The following is a 27,954-nucleotide window of genomic DNA, read 5'->3' as shown; positions in this document are numbered from 1 at the left end:
AGTCCATCAACATCATTTGTAGGTCAGTTATCAGGGAAGAGGGCATCAAAACTATAACCTGTTGAGATTGCTCTGGGATTCTCTCTCTGGGAGGAGGCTGACGCACTTCTTCATAGTAGCCCTCTGAATCAGAATCCTGATATTTGACGTGGAGCTGCGATGGACTGTATGCATCTCCATAAGGTCCACCATCTTCATCGTCATCCTCCTCTGAAGACCCCTCCTCTAAAAGCAAGGCAGGAGGCAAGGGTGTCACCCTTCGAGGGGACGTCATATCCGGAGTTATTTGGCGTCTTTTTATCGAAATCCTCACTTTTTGAATCGACGCCGATGGGGTAATCGTCGACGAGAGCGCCGTCGAAGGAGTCAAAACCGTAGTCGACGAAGGTGAAATAGTCGACGACAACGAGCTCGTCGTCAGAATCAATGCGACGTCGTCATTGCCATTGTTGTGGTCGACGTTGTCTCCTACGTCGTCGACACCACCGTCGGCGTCATCCTCGTCGAGGATATCAATCTCGTCGACGATGAAGAAAGAGATGGTCCAGTCGTAGACGTTGAGGCTGTCGTCGTCGACGGTCCCGTCGACGAGGCAGAAACAGGAGATTGAAGGATTTTTGCCGTCGTCGTCGACGTACCTCAAGATGTCACCGTCGACGACCGTGATTTCTTGTCAAAGTTCAAATCCTGAGGTAGGGAACTAGGTTTTTTAAAACCTTTTTGTTTCCCAGCAGGTGGAGAGATAACAGAAGCCCTTGAAACCCCTTCTGAGAAGATACCACCTCAGAAACCAATCCCACTTTCTCCTTTGCACCTCGGTGAGGAAATTTTCGGGGACTAGACCTACCAGACCTATCAGAGGTCTTTTGAGAGGTCTTAGAAGGAGGCTCAGTGGATGTTGAAGGGAAAGACCTACCCCTCTTTTTAGATCTTCTTGAAGAGGAAGCGGAATAGGAATCTTCACTGTCACTGGAAATGACCTCCTTTCTAGACTTCATCTTTTGCAGCCATGTTAGAAGTCTTCCTTCTCTGTCTCTCAATGTTTTAGAAGAGAAGGTCCTGCAAATCTTACATTCTGTTGCCTTGTGGTCCGGGTACAAGCAATAAATACACTCTGTATGCTTGTCATCCACATACAGACGCTTCTTAGAACAGGTAGCGCAAGCCTTGAACAAGGCTTTCTTTTCTTTATCCGACATCTTTGCTGAAACATAGTTGTTTTTTGATACTGAAGAAAGAAAACTGGTGCAGAGCTCAGAGGAGACTCCCTTAGCACAACGTGCGGTAGAAAATCTGAGGCTCCCTCAGGAGGGTTCTACGGGGTGAGGCTGTTCTGATTGGTTGTTGCAACTTTTTTTGGTCCCTTAATTTTCTCTTTTGTACCTACTGCTATGGTATTTTCTATTTACCGAGGCTCCCATTCTGACGACGGGGAATGATACAAAGCATGGGAATCTATGAAAGTTCCAATACTGGGGTAATCTCTAGTTATACTAAAACCTGTGGATAGGGCTGTCATAGGGCAGACATCATCATTTTTTTAGGACTGGGTGCAAGGAGCATTAGGACTCAGACTAATGAAAATCACTGGTGACGAATGACAACATTCCAATCAGTTGCTGTAGTTGGCTAATGGAATGGCACATACGGATTAAGGCAAGAGTGCTAGGGAAACAAGTTACAATATACCTGAATGGGTGAAGAAAAGGTACTGGTAGCGGGAATGCATGTAGGAAAGTAGGATAAGTTACTTACCTGTAATCCTAATTGATGGGCCCTTCTTTTGAGCCCATTCATAAAGCTACTTTACAGCATATTTCCTGGAAAGCCGCTTTTTTGGTTGCTATTACGTCAGCTCGTAGGGTGAGCGAGATTCAGACTCTCTGTACCAAGGAACCATATACAGTGTTTCATTTGAATAGAGTGGTGCTGAGAAAGCACTCTTCTTTCCTGCCGAAAGTGGTGTCAGATTTTCATGTCAATCAGTCGATTTCTCTGCCCACTTTCTTTCCCAATCCCTCTACTCCAGCTGAGAGGGCTTTACACTCTTTGGACCTGAAAAGGGTTTTAAAGTTCTATCTGGACAGGTTCAAGTCTATTCGGCATTCTGATCAGTTATTTGTTAACTATGGATCGATCAGAACTGGTCATGCAGCATCGAAACCTTCCATTTCCAGGTGGATCATTTCGTGTATCAAACTTGCTTACCAATTGGCACAAAAACCTCTGGGGTTTACCCCTAAAGCACATTCCACTAGAGGTAGAGCTGCCACGGCGGCTTACCTGCATAATGTGCCCATGTCTGAGATTTGTAAAGTGGCGACCTGGAGGTCTGTCCATACATTTACCAGACATTACTGTCTAGATTCTGACACGAGAGCATATACCCAGGTGGGCCAGGCCTCCCTGAGGAATCTGTTTAACAGCTGAGTTATTGGCTGTTATGATTTGGTTGGGTCATGTACTTCTCATTTACCTGCAGGTTGTTGATGGGCTTGCTATTCCTTTCAGTGCTTATGACTATTGATGAGGATCCCCTGGAAGAGAAGGATAAGTTACTTACCTGTAATCATAGTTCTCTTCCAGGGGTATCCTCATCAAAGTCATAAGCAACCCACCTGCCTCCCCAGGTAAGTGAGATTCGTTACTATTACAATCTTATGGTTGAGCCCTGTCTTCAGGGTTATGCAAAGAACAACTGACCTAACTGTCACCCCTGAGGCATGATGGGAAGCCTGGGGTCATGGCTGCCTTAAAAACACGGTGCCAGATTTTGTTGAAAATTGTTTCATTTTCTATGCTATTGTTTTATAATGCAGCCTGAGGGCTAACAATGTCTATTTATTAGCACTTTTCAGGATTTAAGAGTGGTTTTACTCATTAAAACAGAAAGTTCAAGGGATATTTGACCTAATGTGTTTTTTGTTTCCTTACTAATTGCAGTACATGTACATGTGATTACATTGTTTTAGCCTCAGTTTTGGGGCTGCATTGGTGTGAGAAAAATAATATATGTACGTACATATATGTGGAGCGAGATATATGTGTTTTTACATATATATTTTTATATTGTTTCCAGGGTCCCGCACATGGGTGGGAATATTCAGTGCTTATGACTATTGATGAGGATCCCCTGGAAGAGAACAATCTTTCTGGCAAAGAAACCCCTACTTTTTGCCTAGTGTCAATGTGTTTTGAATGTAGTTCACAGGGATCCTGCTAACCAGAACCCAGTAGCAGTGCTCTCCCCTCTAAATTTGCTGGTATTTTGTACACCCCACAATTGGCATCCTGGGGACCACTGTAAGTCCTTATTATAAATGATAAGAGGTACCCAGGTAATTGGTACACCAGGGGTCTCCAATGGGCTGCAGCATGTGTTGTGACATCCATGAGTCTTTGCAAACTGTGTTTGCAGTGCTCCTATCATAGTCTGCGTGAAACAGTGGATGCACCTTTCACTTTAGATATAAGGTTTTCCTTATATCCTGGTCACTGCACATTAAACCTATAAGCCACCCCTAAGGTAGGCCCTTCAGTCCAAGGACAGGGTGCCCGATTCTAAGATTGTGGGTACCCGTTCACGATCAGTGGTACCCCTAAAAACCCTGGACTCCATTCTCTGGGCGTTGTAAGTGTAAGACAGCCATTTTAAGGTATGTAATGGATACTGTCAAGTCGAGATGCCACACTACATAATCGCTGCTCTGAACCCGGTCATGTTTGGTATCAAACATGTTAGAATCATGCAACAACACCGATTCCAGTGTTAGTTGCATGATACCATGTACTGGGGGGCTCCTTAGAGCATCCCCCAATACCTACCAGTATAGCCTCATAGGGTCTGCCTGCCAGCTCGCACTGTTGCCAGCCTCAGGCAATGTTCTGCCCCTTGCTGATGAGCCTAGATTGAGCAAGGGTTGCTGAACAAAGGATTTCCTATGAAGGAGCGGTGTGACCACCTCTCCTTTAGAATTAGGTAGGGTGAGGGAGCTACCGAGCGCCACCAGACTGCATTGAAGGGCACATTTGATGTAATTCTTGCATAAACCAGTGTTGCCCTGCTCTGGCGCAAAACTACACAAAGGGCAGAGGAGTGTCCACCCCCTTTCCGGAACCTCCCTAGGGAGGCGCCCAAAGCTCCTCCAGGTGGCCACTTGATTTCGCCATCTTGTACCCTGGCCCCTCTAGGAGCAACTGACTGGCTAGGCCAGCTGAGTAGCATCCCTGACTCCCCTGATAGGTCGGTCTGGGTCACTACAGAAGATGTCCTTCACCTTTTTTGGGTTACTTAAGGGTTCCCTTGAAGGTGGGTCCTTAGATTCCTCCTGGACTGCGTCAAGATTCTTAAAGATCTGTTTGAAGACTCTTCTTCTGTTGGACACTGGAACTCTGCTACTGGATTGAGCCATGACCAAAGACAAGACTGCTCTTGGTGGAAAGATTGCTGGTGCAACTAACTCTCTTTGCTCTTCCAAGTTTCTACAACTCTATGGCTGTGCATCCTCTGAGTCAGCAAGGACTCTGCATGCATCCAAGCAAGAAGGAATCTCCCTTGGAGTGAAGGAGTCACTTCCCTGCATCCACGGCCATCCCAACGTCGAAGACTGTTCTGCTGATACTGATGTCCCACAGACACCTCCTGGCTCTGCAACACATGTGGCAGTTTGTTGGCTCCCCAAAGGCCTGACCAGTCATTCCTGCAACTTGGGAGACTGTAATTCCTCTCCAGCCGACCTGAACTGCTTCCCTGTACACTCTGTCTGTCAGCTGTTGCCAAGGCTTGTTGGCTATCCTCAGTAAAGATCTTGGCAGTCCAGAAAGCCCCAACCTCGTTGGGCTCGAAAAACGGCATCCTGTCTGCATCCTCTGCACTGTGGGCTACCTCCATCTACTGTGTGCTATTGAGATTTTCCGGCAACTTCCTGGGCCTGCTGCCAGAGTGTCCTTGTGGGGGTTCCAACGATTCCTGCAGGCTCTCCTGTGTGCTGAGGGCTGGCCGTGACTTAACCTTGCTGGGTTAGTCCCACAGACCTTGCTGGTCTGCATCCAAGCATTTTTTCCTTCGACCTGACTGTTGTGGCTGGCAAGGCTTTTTGGTGGTCCTGTCAGCCACCGACCTTCCTCCATTCCTCATCTGCTGAGGGACAGCTCCTGCACCGTCGCCTGGGCTCCAAAGCTGATTCATCAAGACCATTGTGCTACAGCAAGTCCCTCTGACAAGGGGTGACATTGTGCTCCTGTGCCTCCTGGACACCTACAGGTGATTTGGACTCTGTTCCCTCTGCTTTCAGGTACTTCTCATCCGGAATCCACATTTGGGTTCTACCGTCCTGAGCCACGAGTCGCTGCAGCTGCTCGACTTCCAAGACCCTCCATTGGATTCTATAAGCGGTTCCGATACCACTTTGCACCTATTGCACCTGGCCTCCCTAGTGTAGGTATCCTGGTTATCCATGGGTGGGTGGCGCTCCAACTTCCCTTGAACTCATTGGCATCTTCGGAGTCCTTTGTGAAGGGTACCAAAACAAGAAAATACTAACAACTTACACTGTGCTATCCTAAGGACATTTGACCCAGTAGGAAAGAGGCATCAAATTAGAGTACCAGATACTGTTTTATCAAACAATTGACTTCTCCTGGAATATTTAGTGCTTTGATTATTGGTTTTGTGTTTTCATTATCTATGAATGTTGTTTCATATGTTGTGTTCTCATTTAATTGTAGCGTTTTGTTCAAAGAAGCTTGTGTTCCCTGAATTACATGCTGCAGCCGTATTGCTGTTGAAGAGTTTTTGTTCATTAACAAAATCTTAATGTCATACTTATCATAAAGATCATAAAAAATATTAATTTCTACATACAGATGCTTAAATGTACTTACTCCAAGGATCATCATGTGTAACTGTAAAAAACGTAACGTAACAAAATTAGTTTCTTCAATAATTTAAATAGTCTATACACAGATGCATATAATACATACATTGGCTACTCCAACAATTTACTGACTCCACTATCTGCCACCCACACTAAGGGCCAGATGTAGGAAGCCTAATTCCGGTCTGCAACTGCCGAATTTCGGCCGTTACCGACAGGAATTAGGCTTTTCATATGTAGTTGGCTACTTTTCAGATTCGGTAATTTACCGAATTGGTATTTAAGAATTCGGTAAATTACCGATTCTTAAAAACACCGAATCGGTAAATTGCCGAATCTGAAATGTAGGGAGCACTTAAATGAGTGCTTTTCCCATTTTAGGATTCGTTAATTACCACCAACTATAAGTTGGTGGTAAATAACAAATACCTTTGAAAATGCAAATCTGTGGCATTTTCAAAGGTGCCATGTGGCAGACATACATGCCCTAAGGGCATGTATGTCTGCCACATGGCACCTTTGAAAATGACACCCTGTGGCAGACATACATGCCCTTAGGGCATGTATGTCTGCCACATGTGCACCCATACAGAATTGAGGGGTACAATAGGGTGTCAAAGTGACACCCTGCCACCCTTCAATGTTTTCCCCCTTTTACCGGATCGGTATTCACCGATTCGGTAATTGCCATTCCATCCTGAGGGGCCTCCAGGCCCAAAAGAATTAATGGCAATTACCGAAGAGGTAAATACCAATTCGGTAATTACCAGAACTTACAGATTCAGTAATTTTTAATGAAAAATTACCTACATCCCATTTACCTATTCTTAAATACCGAATCGGTAAAATTCGGTATTTAAGAATAGGTAAATTGAGATTACCTACATCTGGCCCAAGTCTTCCAAGCCCAAAAAGCAATTGCGTTTTAAAGATACAAGAATGTTCAGTTTGATTTGGTCCTTCAAGATAATTAAATATGAGCATCTGTCACTATAATTGCCTCTGTACTCTGGTAGAATTTACAGTATTGTTGGTGACAAGCTGCACTTGTGTAAAAGTTAGTGAATTCTGTGCAATTCTGCTCACAGTTAGCCAAACATAATGCTGCTAAACCCAGGTTTTCCTAACCCTCTTTGCCCCTACATTTACCCTTTCCTACCAGCTCTATAAGACACAGCTTGTGATTAGAAAGTTGAACACACCCCTTTTCTAGTTGCAGTGATTTGGTCATTGCTTGGCAACTTCTTAGACGAGCCTACAGGTAAGCCTAGGAGGCTGAAAGAGGGTCACAGTACCTTACCCAACACTAATCCTCTCTGAGTTCCAGAGTAGCATGCTACTCGCTGAAAAGCGCTTTGATACCTCATCAGTGGTCTTACTACTATGATCTCCCAAATAACACCTTCTAGACTCTTTCCTCTTCTATCCCACCTTTATCTAGTCAATTGAACTAACAGACTTACATGTCCACAGCTCAAATTAACACATATCTCCCAATGCTAACCCACCAATAATCCGTTTGGGGTTCTGGAGTAGCAGGCTACTTGCTAAAAAAAGCTTCAACACCCCATCAGGGGTAGTATGCGCTAGATAAATACAATTACAATGTGCATTCCTGTTAGTGCAGTTTGTCATGCTTTGTGAGCATTCCTTGTGCGATATATTGTTCAGAAAATGTGCCTGCTGGATGTGTGTGTGTGTGTGCACATCTGTAAAGTGTGTGTGTCCAAAGGGTATTTGTATTCTATCAGGGTATGTTTGTATCTGTTGTGAGCTCAGTATATATGTATAACTCTGTTTTTACACCTGATTAGTTGCACTCTGTGGACAGTGGTTTGGTGATCAAGTGTACGGCATAAGTGTGTCACTGCAATCTGTATTTGTTGTGCATGTCTGATGGCCTTTCAGTCAGGGTGTGATTTCTACGGAAGATCGGTTTGTATTAGTCCATTACTTATAGTCCTGTTCATGCTACTAGTTATGTTTATGATCAGCCCTTGGTTGATCTATTACGCAGAGTATGTGTTTCTCTACTGGCATAAAGCTTATGAACCTAGCGCTCGGGCTATTTATGTATCAACGTTCCCCTCCTATAAACAGGCCATCATATCACGGAAGTCTGAATTCTATGAGGCAAGGATTGCTGCCGCCATCAATCCCCAGAAAGAAACTGTTGTATATGAATTTAGGACCCTAGTGTAATTTTCCCGATTCAAGCCCATATATAGGTATAAAACACCCTATTCTTATATAGGCATAGAAATCATAACCATATTTAGACTTAGCCTATGCAGTCCAAATACGGCATGTTCCGAAAATCCACAACGATTTCTTGGAAAAACCCGCCTTCAGCAGTCAGGGACTTCCCCTTGCTTGAATATTGATTTATCCAAGAACTCCAGAGGTTTTCAAAGAACTGAGTCTTTGATGACGTTATTATGTCCAACCTTACGTCAAACTAGGCATCATCAAGGTATAAATATGCCCACACTTGCTCAGTCAAACACACGGTGGTTTGGAGCAGTTCGACTATCTACTTGCCCGATGCATCTCAATGCAGCAAGTGCCGAAAGAAGCCGACCCTCCAACAGACGCACTGAGAGAGACGCTGTCTTTTCTCTTGCCGAGAAATCCAGTTCCAGTGTTTCAAAGCTACCCTTGCGGGTTGTTGGGAAATCGAGTCGTGAGAGAGAGATACCAGACCTCCTTCATTCTAAACCAAGGTACGGAGCTGATTAGACCCTTAGAGAATTCTTGGATTAGATTCTTGGCAAAAGAATACTGAAACTAAGCTACACCTCACTTACTTCTTCCCTTGTACTAGACCTAGGTTAGGTACACCGGGGTAGGCGTATTTTAGAAACACCAGTTGAGTACTTTTTAGTCTTTATTTAATAACTAGCAGCCCGTCCCGACGTTGTCCGGGTATGAATTGCTGCCGGCCAGTAGTATATTGTTTTGTAGGATTTCGTTTTGATAGCATTTCTTATCTGTGACAGGCCTGTGAAACGCTCTGATTCACAATGCACTGCTGATGCACTTAAGAGTGCGCATTCAGTAGTGTGTCAACATGAGTTTCCCTACTTTATTTTTCCTTGCAATATTATATAGCGCGAACTCGACAACATGTCATGAGCACAATTTACATTACAGAAGAACACATTAATTTGTAGTAGGCACGGGGAGACAAAGCAATTTGCTGGAATCACAGGATGTTGACCTGATGCCGAGATTCGAACGTAGCTCCCCAGCTCTAAAGTTCGCAATTCTAGAACTTGTGGCGGGAGGTGTGTCTAAAAGAGTATGTCGGTGCTGGCCATCAATGAGAGAGACCTGTGCATTTTTCAAATCGGTGGTGAAAAAATATGAGTATGTTGCTGGAGATGTGGGCCACCGTGCCACCAATGTACTTACCGGGGGAGGGTAAACACCCATTATTCCGCAACTTTCTTTCCGCAGACCATCACTCCGCATACTTTCATTATGAAAGTACCATGACTCCGCAATGCCATTATAACGCTTGGCATTACATTTTATATGCTTTTACCACGCATACATTTACAACGAAATTCGTGGTAAATGCATGAATGGTAAAAGCATGTTTTTTTTTAATGTTTGGATAAGGTAAGTATGGGTATAGGGGTATATGTTTTGGAGTACTGAGGTATATGTTTTGGGGTGTTTGGGTATTTTAAGGGTTCAGATATAGTTTTGGGTTATGGGGTACAGGGGTAGTTTTAGCGTTTAGGGGTAGGTATGGGTTCTGGGGTACAGGCGTATTTTTAGGGTTCAGGGCTAGGTTTGGGTTTTGGGGTATAGGGGTATTTTTAGGGTTCAGGGGTAGTTTTGGGTTTTGGGGTACATGGGTATTTTAAGGGTTCAGGGCTAGGTTTGGATTTTGGGATACAGGGGTATTTTTAGGGTTCAGGGCTAGGTTTGGGTTTTTGGATACAGGGGTATTTTAGGGTTCAGGGGTAGGTTTGGGTTTTGGGGTACAGGGTTATTTTTATGGTTCAGGGCTAAGTTTGGGTTTTGGGGTGCAGGGGTATTTTTAGGGTTCAGGGGTAGGTTTGGGTTTTGGGGTACAAGGGTATTTTAAGGGTTCAGGGCTAGGTTTGGGTTTTGAGGTACAGGGGTATTTTTAGGATTTAGGTATAGGTTTGGGTTTTGGTTTACAGGGTATATTTATAGGGTTAAGATGGGTTAGTGTTTAAGGGTGTTGGGGTATTTTAAGGAGTAAGGGTGGGTTTTGATTATGGGGTGCAGGGGTATTTAAAGGGAGCAGGGTGGACACCCGGAGCTGGAATGTACAGAACCTGAGAAAAAAAACAATGAAATATTTGACACAACGCGCGTCCCGCACACGATATGAGACATGGCATGAAGGGCGGAATTTAAAAACAACAGTTGATGGACAGAATGCAGAACAATGTCATACATTCACCCCAATACAGAGATCTGGGCCTAAATCCATCGTTTTTTTTGCACTCCACACCACCCCAGTTCAGACATGGCCATATGCAAATCAGCCTTGACCCTGTGCCTCACAGGAACATTCCAGGCCAAACTGCCAAGCCATGTCTTTCTGGACCGGACTCAAGCATCCTAGGACGTATTTCTGGCCATCAGCCGTCTTCAGCCAGGATAGCTCAACTCCAGTGGTGTGGAGAGCATGGGACTCACGTCTGAGCTTACCCATCCCACTCGGGGTGACAAATGCAAAAACAACAGTTGATGGACAGAATGCAGAACAATGTCATACATTCACCCCAATACAGAGATCTGGGCCTAAATTCATCGTTTTTTTGCACTCCACACCACCCCAGTACAGACATGGCCATATGCAAATCAGCCTTGACCCTGTGCCTCATGGGAACAGTCCAGCCCGAAGGGCGGAACGTACCACACGCCCCCAGCATTTGTCACGCCCCGCCAGCACAAGCCCACAGCACAACGCAGACACGCCCAAAAGGGACTACTTTGCTGGCACGGTTCTTTTACTTTTTAAATGTATATGGTGGGCGTCTGCATAGCCTATGTCCTTCTGCTGCAACTGCCCTTTCCAACGCTGTATTGGGTGTTGCGATTGGTGCTGTGGTTCCTGGGATTACCAGCCTCAAAGGTTTGGGCTCTCTCTTTATTATATTAGTATGGATGTATGCATTCTATGTATTTTATGGCTTAGAAACAATATCATGCTTTTACAGTATTATTTTATAATACTCTTCGTACTGTACGTATTGTACTTTACAACCACTATTACGATTGTAGCAGTTCATTTCCTCTGCGTGAGAAAGAAGACTGTACAATAAATACCTTTTTATTGAAAATACCCGTCTCTCTATTTCTCTGCACCTCTGGTGAAACGAAGCATGCACGATTGACTGAGTGAAATAACTATCTATGGTTTAAGCAACTCTAGAGATACATTTCTTATTCTTGGGAAACAAAGTTGTCATGTTTATGCGGCTGTCAGAAACTAATCCCTTCTAATGAATTTGAGATACTTTCTAGTGATCTCTAAGCTAGCTGGCACACACAATTAAGTCTAGTATATTCGATAGAGACCTAGTTGACCTCAGCCCTACGTCTAATCTATAGGATATTTTATTCCAATGCGTAGAGCCTATTGGGAATATAGCAACTACACTACATGGTGCCCAACGTTTGGTAAGGCGATAATTTAACGCTAGATACTAGAGTAACTCAGTCGTGCTTTTCACACAGACCCTAGTAAAATACTCCAATAGACGTCTGGAGTGGGTAAAAGGATATAATATCCACCATAAGTGAGTAGGACGAAAATCCTATATATTAGTTTTTTGGTTTGTTCAACGTTGAAGGACACAGTGTTTCAAAAATATTGTGCACCTTATCTTTGTTTCCTTGAAACTTGCGCTGCAAACTTTCAGTCAACAAAATGTCAGAGAGTGACGACGAAAGGGAGAGAGCTGCAGCAGCAGCTCAAGCAGTTCTAGACGACACAAGTCTCCAACAAAATAACCTGGATGCTATACTCATCCCGTTAAATATAAGGAAAACAATCACTATAAAACTTATAGTAAATGGAGTATCATCGAGAAGTGGTAAAGTAATATTTGTTATAGAGGCACATGAATATCGGGCGAGAGAGGTATTCTATTCATGGATTCTGTTTCCTGAAGCAAATCCAGTAACACACAAGTTCCACTACTACAAAGTAGAGGAACCTCCAGCAGAATACGTTCCTTTGGAGGACGTTGAAATTCCACTAACTTACCAAGAGCATCAGCTCTGGTTTAAAGGCGCCCTACAACATCAAAATCACATTACCAGGCTCGGTTCCCTAGGTAGACCAGGAGCAACATGGCCGGTACTAGCCAGCTATACACCACATCCTGACATTGAAAGAATGACAGGTCCAGAACTGTTAGCTCAGCTAAAACAGTTAATGAAAATACACAGACAATTGGTTCAATATGTCGTGCGGACTTTAAAAGTCCAACCTACTATAAGGATTCCACAGCACACCCCTCATCAGGGGAACACAAACAAAATTACACCACGGACTATGCAATCCGTCATTGGTACATTCCCCGCAAAAAGGGAACAAATTTCATTCTGGTTAGCTCAAAAAATCACTCAAATTGAGGCAGTATTCCCTGATAGTACACCTCATGACAAACACAGAATTTTAACAATCTGTTTACCAATGGGGATTGCACCACGCGTAGAGGACTGTGACACTTGGGGTACAGTCTTTGATTTAATCTACACAAAAACACATGGTGTTCCATCTATGGCAGTAATACCAGACGTCCTAAGACAGATTCAAAATAAATACGGACCAGAACTTGCCTTATATCTTTGGCATGAAGTTACTAAAAGATTTCAAACAGGTCTCGACTATACTATTAGCTAACATCAAAGGGGAAGCAGCATCCATGGCAATCCGCCAAAAACTAAAAGAAACTGATATAACAGAGCAACCACATGAACTTGCAAGAATTATTGAAAAATCCTATAAAGAGCTAGGTAGGGATAGTTTGGGTGGGAAACCAGTATAACCCAAACTAACAGAAAATCCTGAAAAAGTTTTTATTAAATATGATCTCACTACTTCTAAAAAGAAGTGGGAAAACACAAAACAGACACTTCCTAAAGAGAAGCACTCTCAGTCCAGAGGAAGGTCTCCTCAACAGGAGCCTTCTGAAAAGAGGTATAAACTCAGAAACAGGGATAATTTGAGAAAACCTGATAGATATCAAGATACTGATACACGTTCCTCTCGTACCTTTCAGACTTCCATGCAGATATCCGAAAGAGGAGGACGATCAGAACAAAAGGAAGAACGCGTGCACGTTCCGAAAAATTAAGAAGACCCAATTCACCAAAAAGAAGGTAGCAAGTCTAAAGATTAATCAATCAATTAATCAATCAGAGTACTTGTAAAGCGCGCTACTTACCCATGAGGGTCTCAAGGCGCTATGGGGATGGGGGGGTGCTGCTACTGCTTGAAGAGCCAGGTCTTGAGGAGTCTTCTGAAGGCCAGTAGGTCTTATGTCTGCGGTATGTGGGTAGGGAGGGTGTTCCAGGTCTTTACGGAGAGGTAGGAGAAGGATCTGCCGCCGGAGGTCGTTCCTTGAATGCGAGTGACAGTAGAGAGGGCGAGGCTGGCGGAGTTGAGCTGGCGGGTGGGGGTGTAGAAGATGAGTCTGCAGTTCAGGTAATAATAATAATAATCCACATTTGTAAAGCGCAAACAATCACCCGTAAGGGTCTCTAGGTGCTGGGGGCCGTCGGGAAGATTAAGCAAGCTAATGCCCAGAGTCACATGGTGCTGGGCAAATCTGCCGCCGGAAGGGGGATCGAACCGCGATCCCCAGATTCCGGAGTCAGTCGCCCTAGCAGTGGCGCCACACCTCTTAGGTAGGCTGGTCCGTCGTTGTGGAGTGCTTCATGTGCGTGGGTGAGGAGCTTGAAGGTGATCCTCTTGTCGACGGGGAGCCAGTGTAGGTCTCTCAGGTGAGGGGTGATGTGGCTGCGGCAGGGGACGTTGACGATCAGTCGGGCGGAGGAGTTTTGGATGTGTTGTAGTCGTCGTAGGTGTTTGGCTGGGATTCCTGCGTAGAGTGCGTTGCCGTAGTCAAGTCTTGTGCTGACAAGGGCCTGTGTCACCGTTCTTCTTGTTTCGGTCGCGATCCACTTGTATATCCTACGGAGCATGCGGAGGGTGTTGTAGCAGGAGGAGATGGCGTTGACCTGCTTAGACATGGAGAGGGAGGAGTCAAGGATGAATCCTAGGTTGCGTGCATGGTCAGTGGGTGTTGGTGCTGTCCCAGTGTGCTCGGCCACCAGGATTTATCCCAGGCTGAGAGGTGGGTCAGAGGAAGATGACCTCCGTCTTGTCCGAGTTCAGCTTCAGACGGCTGCTCCTCATTAAGTCGGCGACGGCCTTCATTCCCTCGTGGAGGTTGGTTTTGGTGGTATGTGGGTCCTTGGTGAGAGAGAGGATGAGCTGGGTGTCGTCAGCGTAGGAGATGATGTTGAGGTTGTGATGGCAGGCCACTTGTGCGAGGGGGGGCATGTAGACGTTGAACAGCGTCGAGCTGAGCCCTGGGGGACGCCGCAGATGATGTCGGTGGCTTCAGATCGGAAGGGTGGGAGTTGGACGCTCTGGATTCTGCCGGAGAGGAAGGACGTGGTCCAGTCAAGGGCCTTCTCTTGGATTCCGACTTCTAGGAGGCGTGTCTTTAGAGTGCGATGGCAGACCGTGTCGAAGGTGGCTGACAGGTCCAGGAGGATGAGGGTTGATGTTTCACCGTTGTCTAGTTGGCGCCTGATGTCGTCTGTGGCGGCGATGAGGGCTGTCTCGGTGGTGTCGTTTCGTCTGAATCCGGACTGGGACGGGTCCAAGATGTTGTTGTCTTCCAGGTGGTGGGCCAATTGCATGTTGACGATTTGCTCGATGACCTTTGCCCGGAACGGGAGCAGGGAGATGGGCCGGAAGTTCTTGAGGTCCTTGGGGTCCGCCTTGGGCTTCTTGAGGAGGGGTTTGATTTCAGCGTGCTTCCAGCTTTCCGGGAATGTCGCTGTTTCAAAGGAGATGTTGATGACCTTCCGTAGTTGGGGTGCGATGGCTGCATTTGCTTTGTTAAATACATGGTGTGGGCACGGATCTGACGGAGATCCTGAGTGGATGGAGTTCATGACCTTGCATGTCTCGTCGTCGTTGACGTTGGACCAGGAGATCAGGCGATTGGCGCTGGTAGTGTTTACAGGGGAGGTTGAGTCTGGCATAGTAGGGGTGATCGTGGTGTTGAAACTGTCGTGGATGTCATCGATCTTGCGGTGGAAGAAGATGGTTAGTGAGTCGCACAGTTCTTGTGAGGGCGGGATGTCGTTGGCGTTGGTGCTGGGGTTGGAGAGTTACTTTACGATGCTGAAGAGTTCCTTGCTGTCGTGTGCGTTGTTATCCAAGCGGTCTTTGAAGGAGGATCTCTTGGCTAATCTGATGAGGTGGTGATCTCTGCGGGCGGGTGCCGTCCTTGTGGGCTGCGTGGTTGTCCGGTGTGCGTTTGTGGAGCCATATCTTCTCCAGTTTCCGGCATGCGCGTTTGGAGGTCTGGAGCTCGTTGGTTAACCAGATGGCTCTCTTGCTGGTGTGGCTGTTGGAGGGTTTCTTGAGCGGGGCGAGGGTGTTGACGCAGTTGTCGATCCACTGTCTGAGGTTATAGGCTGCGGCGTCTGGGTTGGTGGGGTTGGCGGGTGGGTTCTGGGCGAGGGTGGTGATCAGCTGGTCTTCGGTGACTTTGCTCCAGCAGCAGCGTGGCAGCTGTCGGGTGCAGTGGTGCATAGTTGGTTTCTTGAAGGTGAAATGGATGCAGCGGTGGTCGGCCAGTGGAGTTCGGTGGTGTGGTCAAAGGTGACAAGGGTGCCTGTGGAGAAGACGGGGTCCAGCGTGTGGCCGGCAGCGTGGGTGGGTGCGATGACGAGTTGTCTGAGGCCAAGGTTGGCGAGGTTGTCGATCAGGGTGGCGGAGTTGGCGTTGTTGTTGTTCTTGAGGTGGAAGTTCAGGTCCCAGAGGAGGATGTAGTCCGTGGAGGCGAGTGTGTGGGTGCTGGTGAGGTCGGCGATGGAGTAGCTGAAGTGAGCCCGGGGTCCAGGGGGTAAAAAAAAAAATTGTAAATTGATACTTGTATACCGCACTACTCACCCGCAAGGGTCTCAATGCGCTTGCTCGAATACCGCTGTGGAACCCATCCTGGCTTTCCCTGTGAGGCGTCCACTCCTGGGCACCCCCAAAGTTGAGGCCAGGCATCCTTAGCGTTATGGAGGCCGTTGTGGAGATTAAGCAAGCTATTGCCCAGAGTTGCAGAGTGGGACTCCATGATTGGAATAGGCACCGAGGCGAGAATGATCAGGTCCGTGGAATTTTGAGCCCAAGACCCGCCGAGGCGGGGAATCAAACCCTGGTCCCAGGCTAGACCTCTGTATCAGGGTCTGCCGCTCTAATCATTGAGCCACACTTCTCTGTGGATGAGTGTTCCTCTGAGGGTGGTGTTGGGGTCGGTGTGGATCCGGAAGTGGAGGTGTTCTGCGGTATTCAGGGTGTCATCTGTGTGGATGGCGACCTTGAGGGTGGACTTGTGGACAATGGCTATTCCTCCTCTGATTCCGTTGGCGCGATCCCTGCGGGTGATCTTGTAGCCGTCCGGGATGGCTATGGCGATGTCGGGCACCGAGGAGTCGTTCCACCAGGTCTCAGTCAGGAAGTCCACGTCAGGGGCAGAGGTGTTGAGCAGATCCCAGAGCTTGACGGTTTGTTTGCGTGCGGAGGGGGTTGTGACCAGTCCTTGGAGGTTTGGTGGCTCTGTCGCAGGTGAAACTGCAGGTGCAGCAGGAGAAGGGTCCGTGGGTCCGTTTCGGGGTGGCCTGGAAGCAGGTGTGGTTTCGGCCGGCGTTGAGTGCGTGGAGGGTGCTGGCATCGTAGTGGAGTCTGGTGTCGTGGTGTTCGTGGGGTCTAGGGTTTCTGGCGCTGGGCGCGGTCCAGGCATAGACGGGTTTGCCTTAGGTGCGCCTTTGGCGTGCCAGCAGCACGCCTCCTGCGTGCGTCCGCTGCGCAGCTGTGCAGCGTCCGGCATATATGGGGAGGTGGGAGGGTGGAGCAGCAAGGCGGGAGCAGCGAGTGGGCAGGGGGTGGGGCCGCAGGGGGCACAGCGGCGGGGAAACAGTGGTACAGAAAGCAAAATGGGGCACAAGGGGGGAAACGAGTGGCACAGAGCAGAAAACGAGGCACGAAAAGGGGGAAACAGTGGTACAGAAGGTAAAATGGGTCACAAGAGGGGGAGACAGTGGCACAGAAGCAAAAAGGACGGAGGACATTTACCATCGGCAGTGGCAGCGGCAGCAGGAGCACACAGTCGGAGCTGCGTGGAGGGGGAGCGACCTACCAGGAGGGGCAGGGGTCGCTCACCTCACCGCGCAGCGTCCGGCATATATGGGGAGGTGGGAGGGAGGAGCAGCTGGGAGGCGGGAGCAGCGATTGGGCAGAAGGGCACAAAAAATGAGCTAAAACGAGAGGCACAGAGGGCAGAAGGGCACAAAAAACGAGTGGAACAGTGGGCAGAAAGGCACATAAAAACGAGGGAAAAACGGGTGGAACAGAGGGTAGAAAGTTACAAAAAACGAAGGAAAAACGGATGGAACAGAGGGCAGAAAACGAGGCACAATAGGGGGAGACAGTGGCACAGAGCAGAAAACGAGGCACAAGAGGGGGAGACAGTGGCACAGAAGTAAAAAAGACAGATGACACTTACCAGCGGCAGTGGCAGTGGCAGCGGCAGCAGGAGCACACAGTCGGAGCTCCGTGGAGGGAGAGCGACCTACCAGGAGGGTCAGGGGTCGCTGATATGACATGATCAGACATGCCGAGGATCTCGAGGACACAACTCAAGAACGGGGAGTGGGCCCAGACAATGCTAGACAGCGCAGCAGAAGTGACCATAGCTCGCAAGATCCTGAAGGATCATCTGGAGACAGTGGACTTGAATGAATACATTCAAGTTGAAACTGCCAACACCAGGTTTAGTGTACCACATAATTTGTATGAAGTAACACTCCGAATGGAGGGGGGCATAACTATGAAAATAAAAGCACTATTTTGGGAGAAGCTATCTAACGGTTATGACATTCTTCTAGCTGAACAAGACTGGCCACCTAAATTTGTCAGGAAGTGCCCACATGGCGAAGAGATAATTATGCCAGCCTTCTCTAATCACATTCCAATTCATAAAAAATACACATATGCCAGAAAATGGGCAGTAGCCCTGGCTCCAGCACTATACAAAAATCATGTAGGATGGGATGAGGACTCTCCTCACCATAAAATCCAGTTAAAAAACCAGCCCACTGCACAAAGGCAGTACCCAGTTAAGCAAGAAGCTAAGAAACAGGCCAGGGAGATCTTAGATCAACTTGAATACCAAGGGGTGATTGAAACATGCACCTGATCTATGAACAATCCTTTGTTTCCTGTCTCCAAGCCAGGCAATACATATCGTCTAGTTTTGGACTACAGTCACTTAAACTCTTGTTGCAAAACGTTTGCAGTAAAAAATGCACACAGTGCAGCACTGATGAATAACATTGTGCGGAAAAAATATAAAACCACATTAGATATTTCTAACGGTTTCTTCTGTCAAAATATTGCACCAGAAGGTAGGTACTTGACCGCTTTCTCAATAATGGGTACACAGCGACAATTTTGCTGTCTTCCCCAGGGATTCAAGAATAGTCCAGGGTTATTTTAAGCCAGAGTAACAGAATTACTACAAACCTATGATGATGCGGCATTATCTTATGTTGATGACATCTATCTTACAGACGATGATTTGGACGTGCACTTAAAAAGAGTAAACATCATAATACTTGGGTTCGCTTCTGAAGGGTACAAATTCAATTTTAAGAAATCACAAATTGCCCACCTCAACGTCCTATTCTTAGGATATAAGTTATCAAGTGAAGGCAAACGCCTGGCAGCCAACGTTCTAGAGAAATGTGAGCTGCTTCAACCTCTAAAAACGCTGAAAAACTTACTGTCAATTCTAGGTTACCTGAATTTTGCAAGAACCTATGTTCTAAATTACTCAGAAAGGGTTAGACCTCTCTACGAACTAATAAAACCTGGTTTCAAATCAACTAATTGGACTCAAGAACACACAGAAATGTTGCGTTCAGTGCAAACTGACATGTTAGCAGAAACACAGTTACAGACACGCGACAATGTGCGCAACCTTGTAATCCGAATCATCCCAGGGAGATGCGGATTCACATACCTAAATTTAATGAAGGTGAAAAGGTACCAATAGCTTACAAATCACACTTTTACACAAATGCTGAAATGAAATTCACTTCAACAGAAAAGATTCTTACAGCGGTTCAAACTGCGGTAGCAAAAGAGAGAGCTCTAGCACAGGGAAAACGCATAATGATCGTTGCACCTGTACCTGCCTTAGAGGCAGTAACAAAAGTGAGCATTCTAAATGCTAAAGCTTTACATCCAAGATGGATACAATGGGTTAACTCTCTTGCTGCGAAAGACGTTGAATACGTTTTTGACCCCTACTTAAAAACACAAGAATTTCTACAATACGAACATGAATGTCCTCTGCAGACCGAGATTCTGCTTCTAGAACATTACGGATGTATAATTTATACAGACGGATCAGCACAACTCGCAATTGGGGGTAAACAAGCCTATAGTGCTTAACAAGATTGTTAAAGGTTGCTGGAGCAAAGGTAAATTTAGAACTATGGTCACTAACACTCAATCACTCGGAGACTGTACAGCTCAGCGAGATGAACTACAGGCTTTGAAGATGACGCTTGAAAATACCGAAGGCAAATTCCCCACACTCCTAGTGTGCGATTCGTATTACTGCGTCCAGTCTTACAATGAATATCTGCAGAAATGGGTTCAAAACGGTTTCAAAGACGCAAAAGGTGGCACAATTAAGCATAAAATGCTTTGGGAACAAGTAGTTCTATTACAAAAAGAACTACAAAAGACTCACGTGATCCATACACTGATCATCAGCGTGATGGCGTTCACGTTGCAGGGAATTCATTGGCTGATGAAGCCGTAAAGGCAGCTGTGCAAACGGCTTCCGTAGCTGCAATCACTCGTTCAAAAACAAAAATAGACGGTGAAACAATGCTAGCAGTAAATGCCTCAATGAAAGAAAGCTATGCAGCATTACCTCTAAATTATCCACTCGGATACACATACATAATTGATGCAAACTCCATTCCTTTTGCTCGAATCCCTGGAGTGGGGGATAGAGTAATTCCAAACAGGAACCAGAGAGGTGCTTTGGTTAACGAAGCACATATGGGAGAGGGTCTGACACCTCAAGGGAATCTTAGGAAATCTCTAATAGAATTAGAAGAGATGTACTGGTGGCCGGGATTAAGCGTCGAAGTTTACAAATTCGGAATTAACTGTGATACCTGTTCCAGAGATCATAGCTTTGAAAGCCACCAGGTGCCTGACTACATTGTAGCCAGCCCAGTACAGACACCACTGTTAGACAGCATTAGACTTTCTACACGCAGAAGGCACCATTGACGGATGCGGTCTCTCAACTATTAGGACAAGATTCATTTGGATGTGGCCTCAGCGCTCGGCTGACGCCCAAACTGTCGAGCTTACAAGGAGGCCATGTCTAGCTTGGGCTTTGCATTGCAGCACTCAAATCCATTCCATCCTGAGGGAAATGCAGTAGTGGAAAGAAAAACCCGTGACATAAAGCAATCTATAACAACTAGGGAATTAGGCTCGGGTGACTGGTGAGTCAAACATCTAATAAGTGTCCAACGTAGTCTTAATAATCTGCCAAGAAATTCTCTGGGTGGAATCACTCCATATGAAATACTTTTTGGTACAAGAATGATTATCCAAGACCTCGATTGTCAAACTCCAGTGGTAGAATAAAAACCCTTTGACATCAAAGATCATTTGGCTGTTTTACAGGACTTAATTGAAACAAGAAGAAGTCTGAGTAACACAATACAGAAGCGAACGACCACTGAAAAGAAAAACCACCTGTCCCAGCAAAGCCTGTCTGGATTCTAAAGATTGGGGATCTAGTCAGAGAAAAGATCGCGGTGAAGAAGGAATCTGGGCCTTCTTACAGAAACCAGTACCTGTCTTAGCAATCCACGGAACAAGATCAGTGTTACTACCGCCCCTTGCTGGAAAAATGGAGAACAGAATCGTGTCCATCGACATGGTCAAACCACATCATGTGGCCGATAATAAGTAGTTGGCCCAGTGGACTTCAAAGATGTAGCAGACGACCAAATCTTGCTACAATCCAAGAGGTTCAAACTGAAGGACTGATCACCTTTGATAAACCTACAGTGAGAAAAGAAGGACTATGCGACAAAGCCATGGAACTTGTACCTCTTGAGACCCAAATAACAGTTTGTCAAGAAACACCTGTCTACAATGATATAGCCTCTGACTATACAAATATGACAAAGGAAGAAGCAGCTCCAACGATTCCAAACAATCCGAATGCAATCCCAACAATTGACAGAACTGCCTTTGGCTATTTCATCAACTTTGATAGATTTTCTGAGGATCCCAATAAACCTGAAACTACGCCAGCAAATAAAACTTTCAAAGAAAAAATAACATAACTCTTTCATCAACTTGAAAATACATATCTGGTTTCACCATGGGTTGAATTTTGGATTGTGTTAGGTATACTTTTTCTCCTACTTTGGCTCATTCTTGTTTTAGGTTTGGGACCGATGATAGATGGAAAATACAGTACAATAGACACAGCAAGTAAGAACATGAACTTGCTCCTGAAACCTCACAAATTATCTCATCGTGAGCGAAGAGGCCTGTCATCAGTGAACATCACAGTCGTTCCTATACCTGGTGGTATAGCATGGGACACAACTGATTATGACATCTATGGCCCAGTGGAACAGTTAAAGATTCCACACCAGTTTAAGGTTTATTTGGGTCACCATTATTTGCACAAATCTGCAAACCCTAGAAATGTGTTTACTTATAATCAATGGGAACTATGTCCAACACTGCCAAAAGGCAGCTCAAAAACATTTTATGAAAAGTTTCCATACTTCTCAGGTTTTAATATCATAAATCCAAAAACGTTTTATTTCAAAAATGTGAATAAGACAGGATTTAAAAACATGCTGACCAATACTAAACAAATGTACTCTGCGAACTTTTATGTTCAGCTGTCTACATTAGGTTTTAACTTTTGAAAAAACAACATTGAAACAAAAACTGTCTGGGGCACAAAAGACTGGCAGGTGCAAGGTTTAGAAGCCTTATTTAGAGCCTGCATTATCCCTGAACAAGTAATGTTTTTAAATGACAAAGATAAAGGTTTTAAACAAACCGTCCATACCTAAAGCCACAACTGACAGTAATGGTACTGAAGATGAGGAGGTAAACGTAAAACAGATTTTACAACAGAACAGAACTAATCCTGATTGGAAAAAATGGTGAACCTGGCCCACAGACACGAATAACTGTCAAGCTAGATTCCTAAACAAAACTCAAGGGTTTAAAGTAACAAGGCCAGATCCAAGATATTCCCAGAGAAAACATCCAGGGATAGTTACAACATACAGTGTAGGAAAACTATGCCTTGAGTGGCTACAGAAATCCACACTTCCAGAAATTAAACAACACTTAACTTTACTCAAAGAAGGCGTTGACTTACGAGACTTCCGACTTGGACCTCGTAAACCACGTCAAAAATGTTTCATATACGCCGGTATGTACTCTCTTACAATGAAGCATGCAAAGTCAAGCAAATGGAAACTGCAGAAAGAATACGAGAAATTGATTGCATTAATTTAGAGAAATCTCTCTCTGTAGTGGGCAATGGGTTAACGACTCTGTCCTCCAGAATATTTTCTTTGGATAGTATTGTATCATCTGCCATCGACATAATAGAGCAGGACTTGCTAATGTTACAAAATGGCCAGTCTCAATTACGTTCTATAATGCTGCTAGGCTGGGCATTACAAAATCTCTGTGCCGGCTACGTATCATGTCATTGTTTACTGTCTTTAACCTTACAGATAAATAAATCTCTTTGGCACAAAGAAGAGCAGACTATACGGTGCTGAGCATAGAAAAACTGGAAAGATTACCAATAACTGTTTCTGAGAAACCAGTCATGGAGTGGATAATACATGGCACCATCATGATACCAGTGACGATTTTCCCGTTTCAATATTGCTTAAAACACATACCAGCGAGCCTGTATGAGGTTGTGTAGAGAATACATTAAGTCAACCTAGAATTTACCATACACACACAAATGTTGGAGTGGGGGAAAGGAGTGGAAAAAATTGTAAGAACTCACTAAGCGGTACACTTTTGTGTCAGGGTATTCATTTACACAGAGCCTGTGAGGGTTCTTCAAATAACCTTTCTTGCCACCTGCACGGTTCACCAGCAGCAGTGATAGATCCAGTTTTTAGGCAGCTATCCAATGGTAGCTAAATAATGTTGAATGATCATAGCTGTTGTGGCATGTTGCCAGGAAAAGCCTATCTAGTTAGTGTGTCAGCCAGTGTCACTTGTTGTATGCAAGTATTGTTTCCAAAAAGCAAGACAGACAGGGAGTCGGCGTTATGGCCTTCACTGAATATCTCTTCTATACGAATTGATAGTTTAAGCAGAATGAAAGCCATTCTTTCGCAAAAGAATGCGCCACTGACCTCGTCCAGAGAAATGTATGATCTGCAAGTTGCAAGGACTTCTGCAGAGATACATGCCCAATACATTTCTCAGAAATGTTAGGTCGTATCTTAAACATGTCTGATACGAGTGGTATTGTACATGTATTTAAGACCGTTCTTTTGGGACTGTTAGCACCCTTTTATGGCAAGTCCAGTCACCAGGGATACCCAGACTACCATGGAGGATGCCCTCCTAGCCATGCGGTACAGTGACAGAATTACACAGATTCTTGGCTTGGCTCGTTCAAGAGATCTGAATATCACATGGTTTCTTTCGTTCAGACCAATCTAGCAAGATTGCATCTTACCTGTTCTATGATGCATGCTTTGTGGAGAAGAATGCGTGTTGGACGTTTGTCACATTAAAGGGTCCGGTAACGGCTCACGTGTTGTGTTGCCCCCAACGGCTACCAATCCTGATGACGGCATTCATTGAGATCTTACCGCCAAATCCAACAGGAGAGGAGATACGCAGATCAACAGGCACACAGGTACCATCTGATTTGAACATTGCTAACGCAGCTGACGCTGATGGTGATGCTTCTCATCGGTGCACAATTGATCTACTAATGAAGTAGTTCCACTTTCACCTAGTGGTAGACGATTTCTTTGCCAGCCTAGACGACTTGATGTTTTCTCCTCACACCGAGAATAACTTTTGAAATCTGCATACAGCGTTCCATGAACTCTGAATTTGGCCTTCACTTTTCATAACAATCCTTCCAACGCTTATGAACTCTATTTTTCTACAGCTAATTTTGACTTCTCCCCCCAAAAATCTGGATTTTTTTTTTTTGGGCACAAAGCAATCTGCTTAAAGTAGAACTATTCTTAAAGAACAAGAAATTCCCTTTTGAATACTTCCTAGAGACAATATTTGACCTTGTCCTCAAAACCAAAACAGTATATTATTCTGCTATGGGATGGTCTCGACTTTTTTTTCTGCTATTAAGAGCCATTTCATGAATGTACATTTCATTATTGATTTAGTTAGTATTAATGCTTTCATGCTTTATACTTCATATGAAAACACTATTCTTGAATGCGTACAGTCAAATGCTTATTTTTTCGTGTGCAAACCTTTTCAAATGCATTTTTTGTACTTTGGGTGGGATTGTAAACACATGCTTTAGATATGTTTTAGTGCTTATAATTTAGTAATGTTAAACATAATAAAGCGTAGTGGGTGGTGCATATGAATTTAGGACCCTAGTGTAATTTTCCCGAATGATGCCCATATATAGGTATAAATCCCCCTATCCTTATATAGGCATAGAAATCATAACCATATTTAGACTTAGCCTATGCAGTCCAAATACAGCATGGCTACTTCCACTAGTTCCGAAAATCCACAACGAAGTTCTGACTTCAGCAGTCAGGGACTTCCCCTTGCCTGAACATTGATTTAGCCAAGAACTCATGGAGTTTTCAAAGAACTGAGTCTTTGATGACGTTATTATGTCCAACCTTACGTCAAACTAGGTACCTTCAAGGTATAAATATGCCCACACTTGCTTAGTCAAAAACACAGTGGTTTGGAGCAGTTCGACTATCTACTTGCCCGTCGCATCTTGCTGCAGCAAGTGCCGAAGGAAGCAGACCCTCCAGCAGACGCACTGAGAGAGACGTTGTCTATTCTCTTGCCGAGAAATCCAGCTCCAGTGTTTCCAAGCTACCCTTGCGGGCTGTTGGGAAATTGAGTACTGAGAGAGCGATACCAGACCTCCATCATTCTAATCACGGAGCTGATTAGATTCTTGGCAAAAGAATACTGAAACTAAGCTACACCTCACTTACTTCTTCCCTTGTACTAGACCTAGGTTAGGTACACAGGGGTAGGCGTATTTTAGAAACACCAGTTGAGTACTTTTTAGTCTTTATTTATTAATGTATGTATTCTATGTACTTTATGGCTTAGAAACCATATCATGCTTTTACAGTATTATTTTATAATACTCTTCGTACTGTACGCATTGTACTTTACAACCAGTATTACGATTGTAGCAGTTCATTTACTCAGCGTGAGAAAGAAGACTGTTCAATAAATACCTTTTTATTGAAAACGCCCATCTCTCTATTTCCCTGCACCTCTGGTGAAACAAAGCATGCACGATTGACTGAGTGAAATAACTATCTATTCCACGACTCTAGAGATACATTTCTTATTCTTGGGAAACAAAGTTGTCATGTTTATGCGGTTGTCAGAAACTAATCCCTTCTTGTGAAGTTTCTAGTGACCTCTGAGCTAGCTGGCACACACAATTAAGTCTAGTATATTCGATAGAGACCTAATTGACCTCAGTCCTACGTCTAATCTATAGGATATATTATTTCAATGCGCAGAGCCTATTGGGAAAATAAGAACTACACTACAAAACCTTTAAGGTCCTAAATGAGCTAAGGAAAGATAAGGGAAAAAACCCTCCTTTTGTCAGGAAGACTGTCATTAATTCCAATCCTTCTTTACTAAGAAAAGAAAGGATCTCCTGACAGAAGTTCATCGTACCCCAAACTTCCCTTGCCCCACAGGCCTCACCCTCCCACTCCCACTCCCTACGATTGCCTATCCCTTAACTACCCAACAATTACTCACTAAGGAGTCATTGGCTATCCTGACTGGGAGGGTGAAATCTGGCTCACCAGCAGACCACTGCCCACCCAAGATTTTCAAGATGCCGAGGTGCTCTCCCTCCTTAATCGCTCACTGGAAACAGGTCTAGTCCGTGCCAACCTTAAGGAGGCCCGTGTTATTCGGCTCCTAAAGAAACCAGGCACTGAAAAACTTTAGGCCAATCTAGCAGCTGCCTTTCTTAGCCAAAGTACTTGAACAGCATGTTCTTCCATCCCTTTCCCGTCATCTTGAAGATAATCATCTCCTAGAACCTAATCAGGCCGGTTTCAGGGCCCATCACAGCACGGAATTGGTCATGCTTTCCGTGCCGGATGAACTGAGACTCAGGGCAAACAAAAAAATGCATTGTGCACTGATGCTGTTAGACCTCTCTGCGGCATTTGACACGGTCAATCATGACCAACTATTGTCGCGGATGGCGGATCTAGGCATTCAGGGCACAGCCCTTGCTTGGCTCACTTCTTTCTAAAAAAACGCTCTCAGAGAGTCCAGCTAGAGGATCTGGTATCCAAACCAGCTACTCTCTCATGCGGAGTGCCCCAGGGCTCAGCATTATCGCCCCTCCTCTTTAATGCCTATTTACAGCCCGTGATCGCAATACTGAATCAGATGGAGTTCCGGATTTATAATTATGCTGACGACACTCAAATCATTGTCCAAATTGACAGCTCACCAACGGCACATTTAAGAATGCCAAACATCTTAAAATTTACTGTCAACTGGATGTCGGCTAACTCACAAAAAATAAACTTTGACAAAACTGAAGTACTGGCGGTCACCTCAGTCTCCAGCCCATGGAATGACCTCTTCTGGCCAAAAGAACTTGGGGCTTTTCCTGAACTAGCCGTGGCCGTGAAAATCCTGGGAATCAAAATTGATGCCAAACTATCCATGACACAACAAGTCTTGGCAGTCGTAGGAACTTGTGTTGGGCTCCTGAGACAACTGCAGAAACTGTCTCCACTCCTTACTTTTGCCACGCTTAGACGGGTGGTTTCAGCAATGATACTGTTGCGTCTGGACTATGGCAAATCTTTGAACGCTGGCCTCCCACAACAATCATTGGCCAGATTACAAGTCGTCATGAACGACGCAGCCAGATTAATTTTTAAAAAACCAAGACGAGCACATGCCACACCCCTACTACGCAAGCTTCACTGGTTCCCAATCAGGCAGAGAATTAAGTTTAAGGGTCTCTGCATTACACATAAAACCCTGTATGGCCAAGCTCCAAGTTACATCAAGGACCGCATTGCCACCTATGTTCCCAGCAGGGCACTGCGTTAAGCAGAGGCCACCCTACGGGTCTGCCCCCGTTTCAATCTGTCCTCCATGAGAGGGCAGGAGTTCTCAACTGCTATCCCCTTGGTCTGGAATAGCCTCCCGGTGAACCTACGCAAGGAAGTGAACCTCCATCCCTTTAGGAAGAAGCTTAAGACCGTGCTCTTCCTGGAAGCATGGGGCACGACTTAAGCAGCCTTCCCCTCCCCCCCTCTTTTCCACCTAGTTCAGGTTCGCCCTCTGACAGCGCTTAGAGACCTTTGGGTGATAACGCGCGCTACAAATCAAAATTACAATTTAATTTACTGGGTGTGCTGTATCTCCTAGGGTCGCTGCCTGTATGTAGGGTCTGTGTGTGCATCTGTCTATCTGCATGGGCTCCATGTA

At 45.3% G+C, this 27,954-nt stretch overlaps 1 protein-coding gene across 1 annotated transcript in view; it reads right to left on the bottom strand.

Moving 5' to 3' along the window:
* The window catches only part of LOC147746868 (HORMA domain-containing protein 1-like), a 1,271,881-nt gene that overhangs the window by 549,233 nt on the left and 694,694 nt on the right, over window positions 1-27,954 (bottom strand). The window contains exon 6 of the mRNA XM_086925061.1: window positions 5,884-5,904. Coding sequence (XP_086781187.1) covers window positions 5,884-5,904 — 21 coding nt within the window. The remainder of the gene's footprint in view (window positions 1-5,883; window positions 5,905-27,954) is intronic.

This window comes from Lissotriton vulgaris, chromosome 1_1, assembly GCF_964263255.1.
Source record: "Lissotriton vulgaris chromosome 1_1, aLisVul1.2, whole genome shotgun sequence".
Classification (NCBI taxonomy): domain Eukaryota; kingdom Metazoa; phylum Chordata; class Amphibia; order Caudata; family Salamandridae; genus Lissotriton; species Lissotriton vulgaris.
Note: the sequence above shows the minus strand (reverse complement) of the source record. Positions and strands in the feature narration are given on the sequence as shown.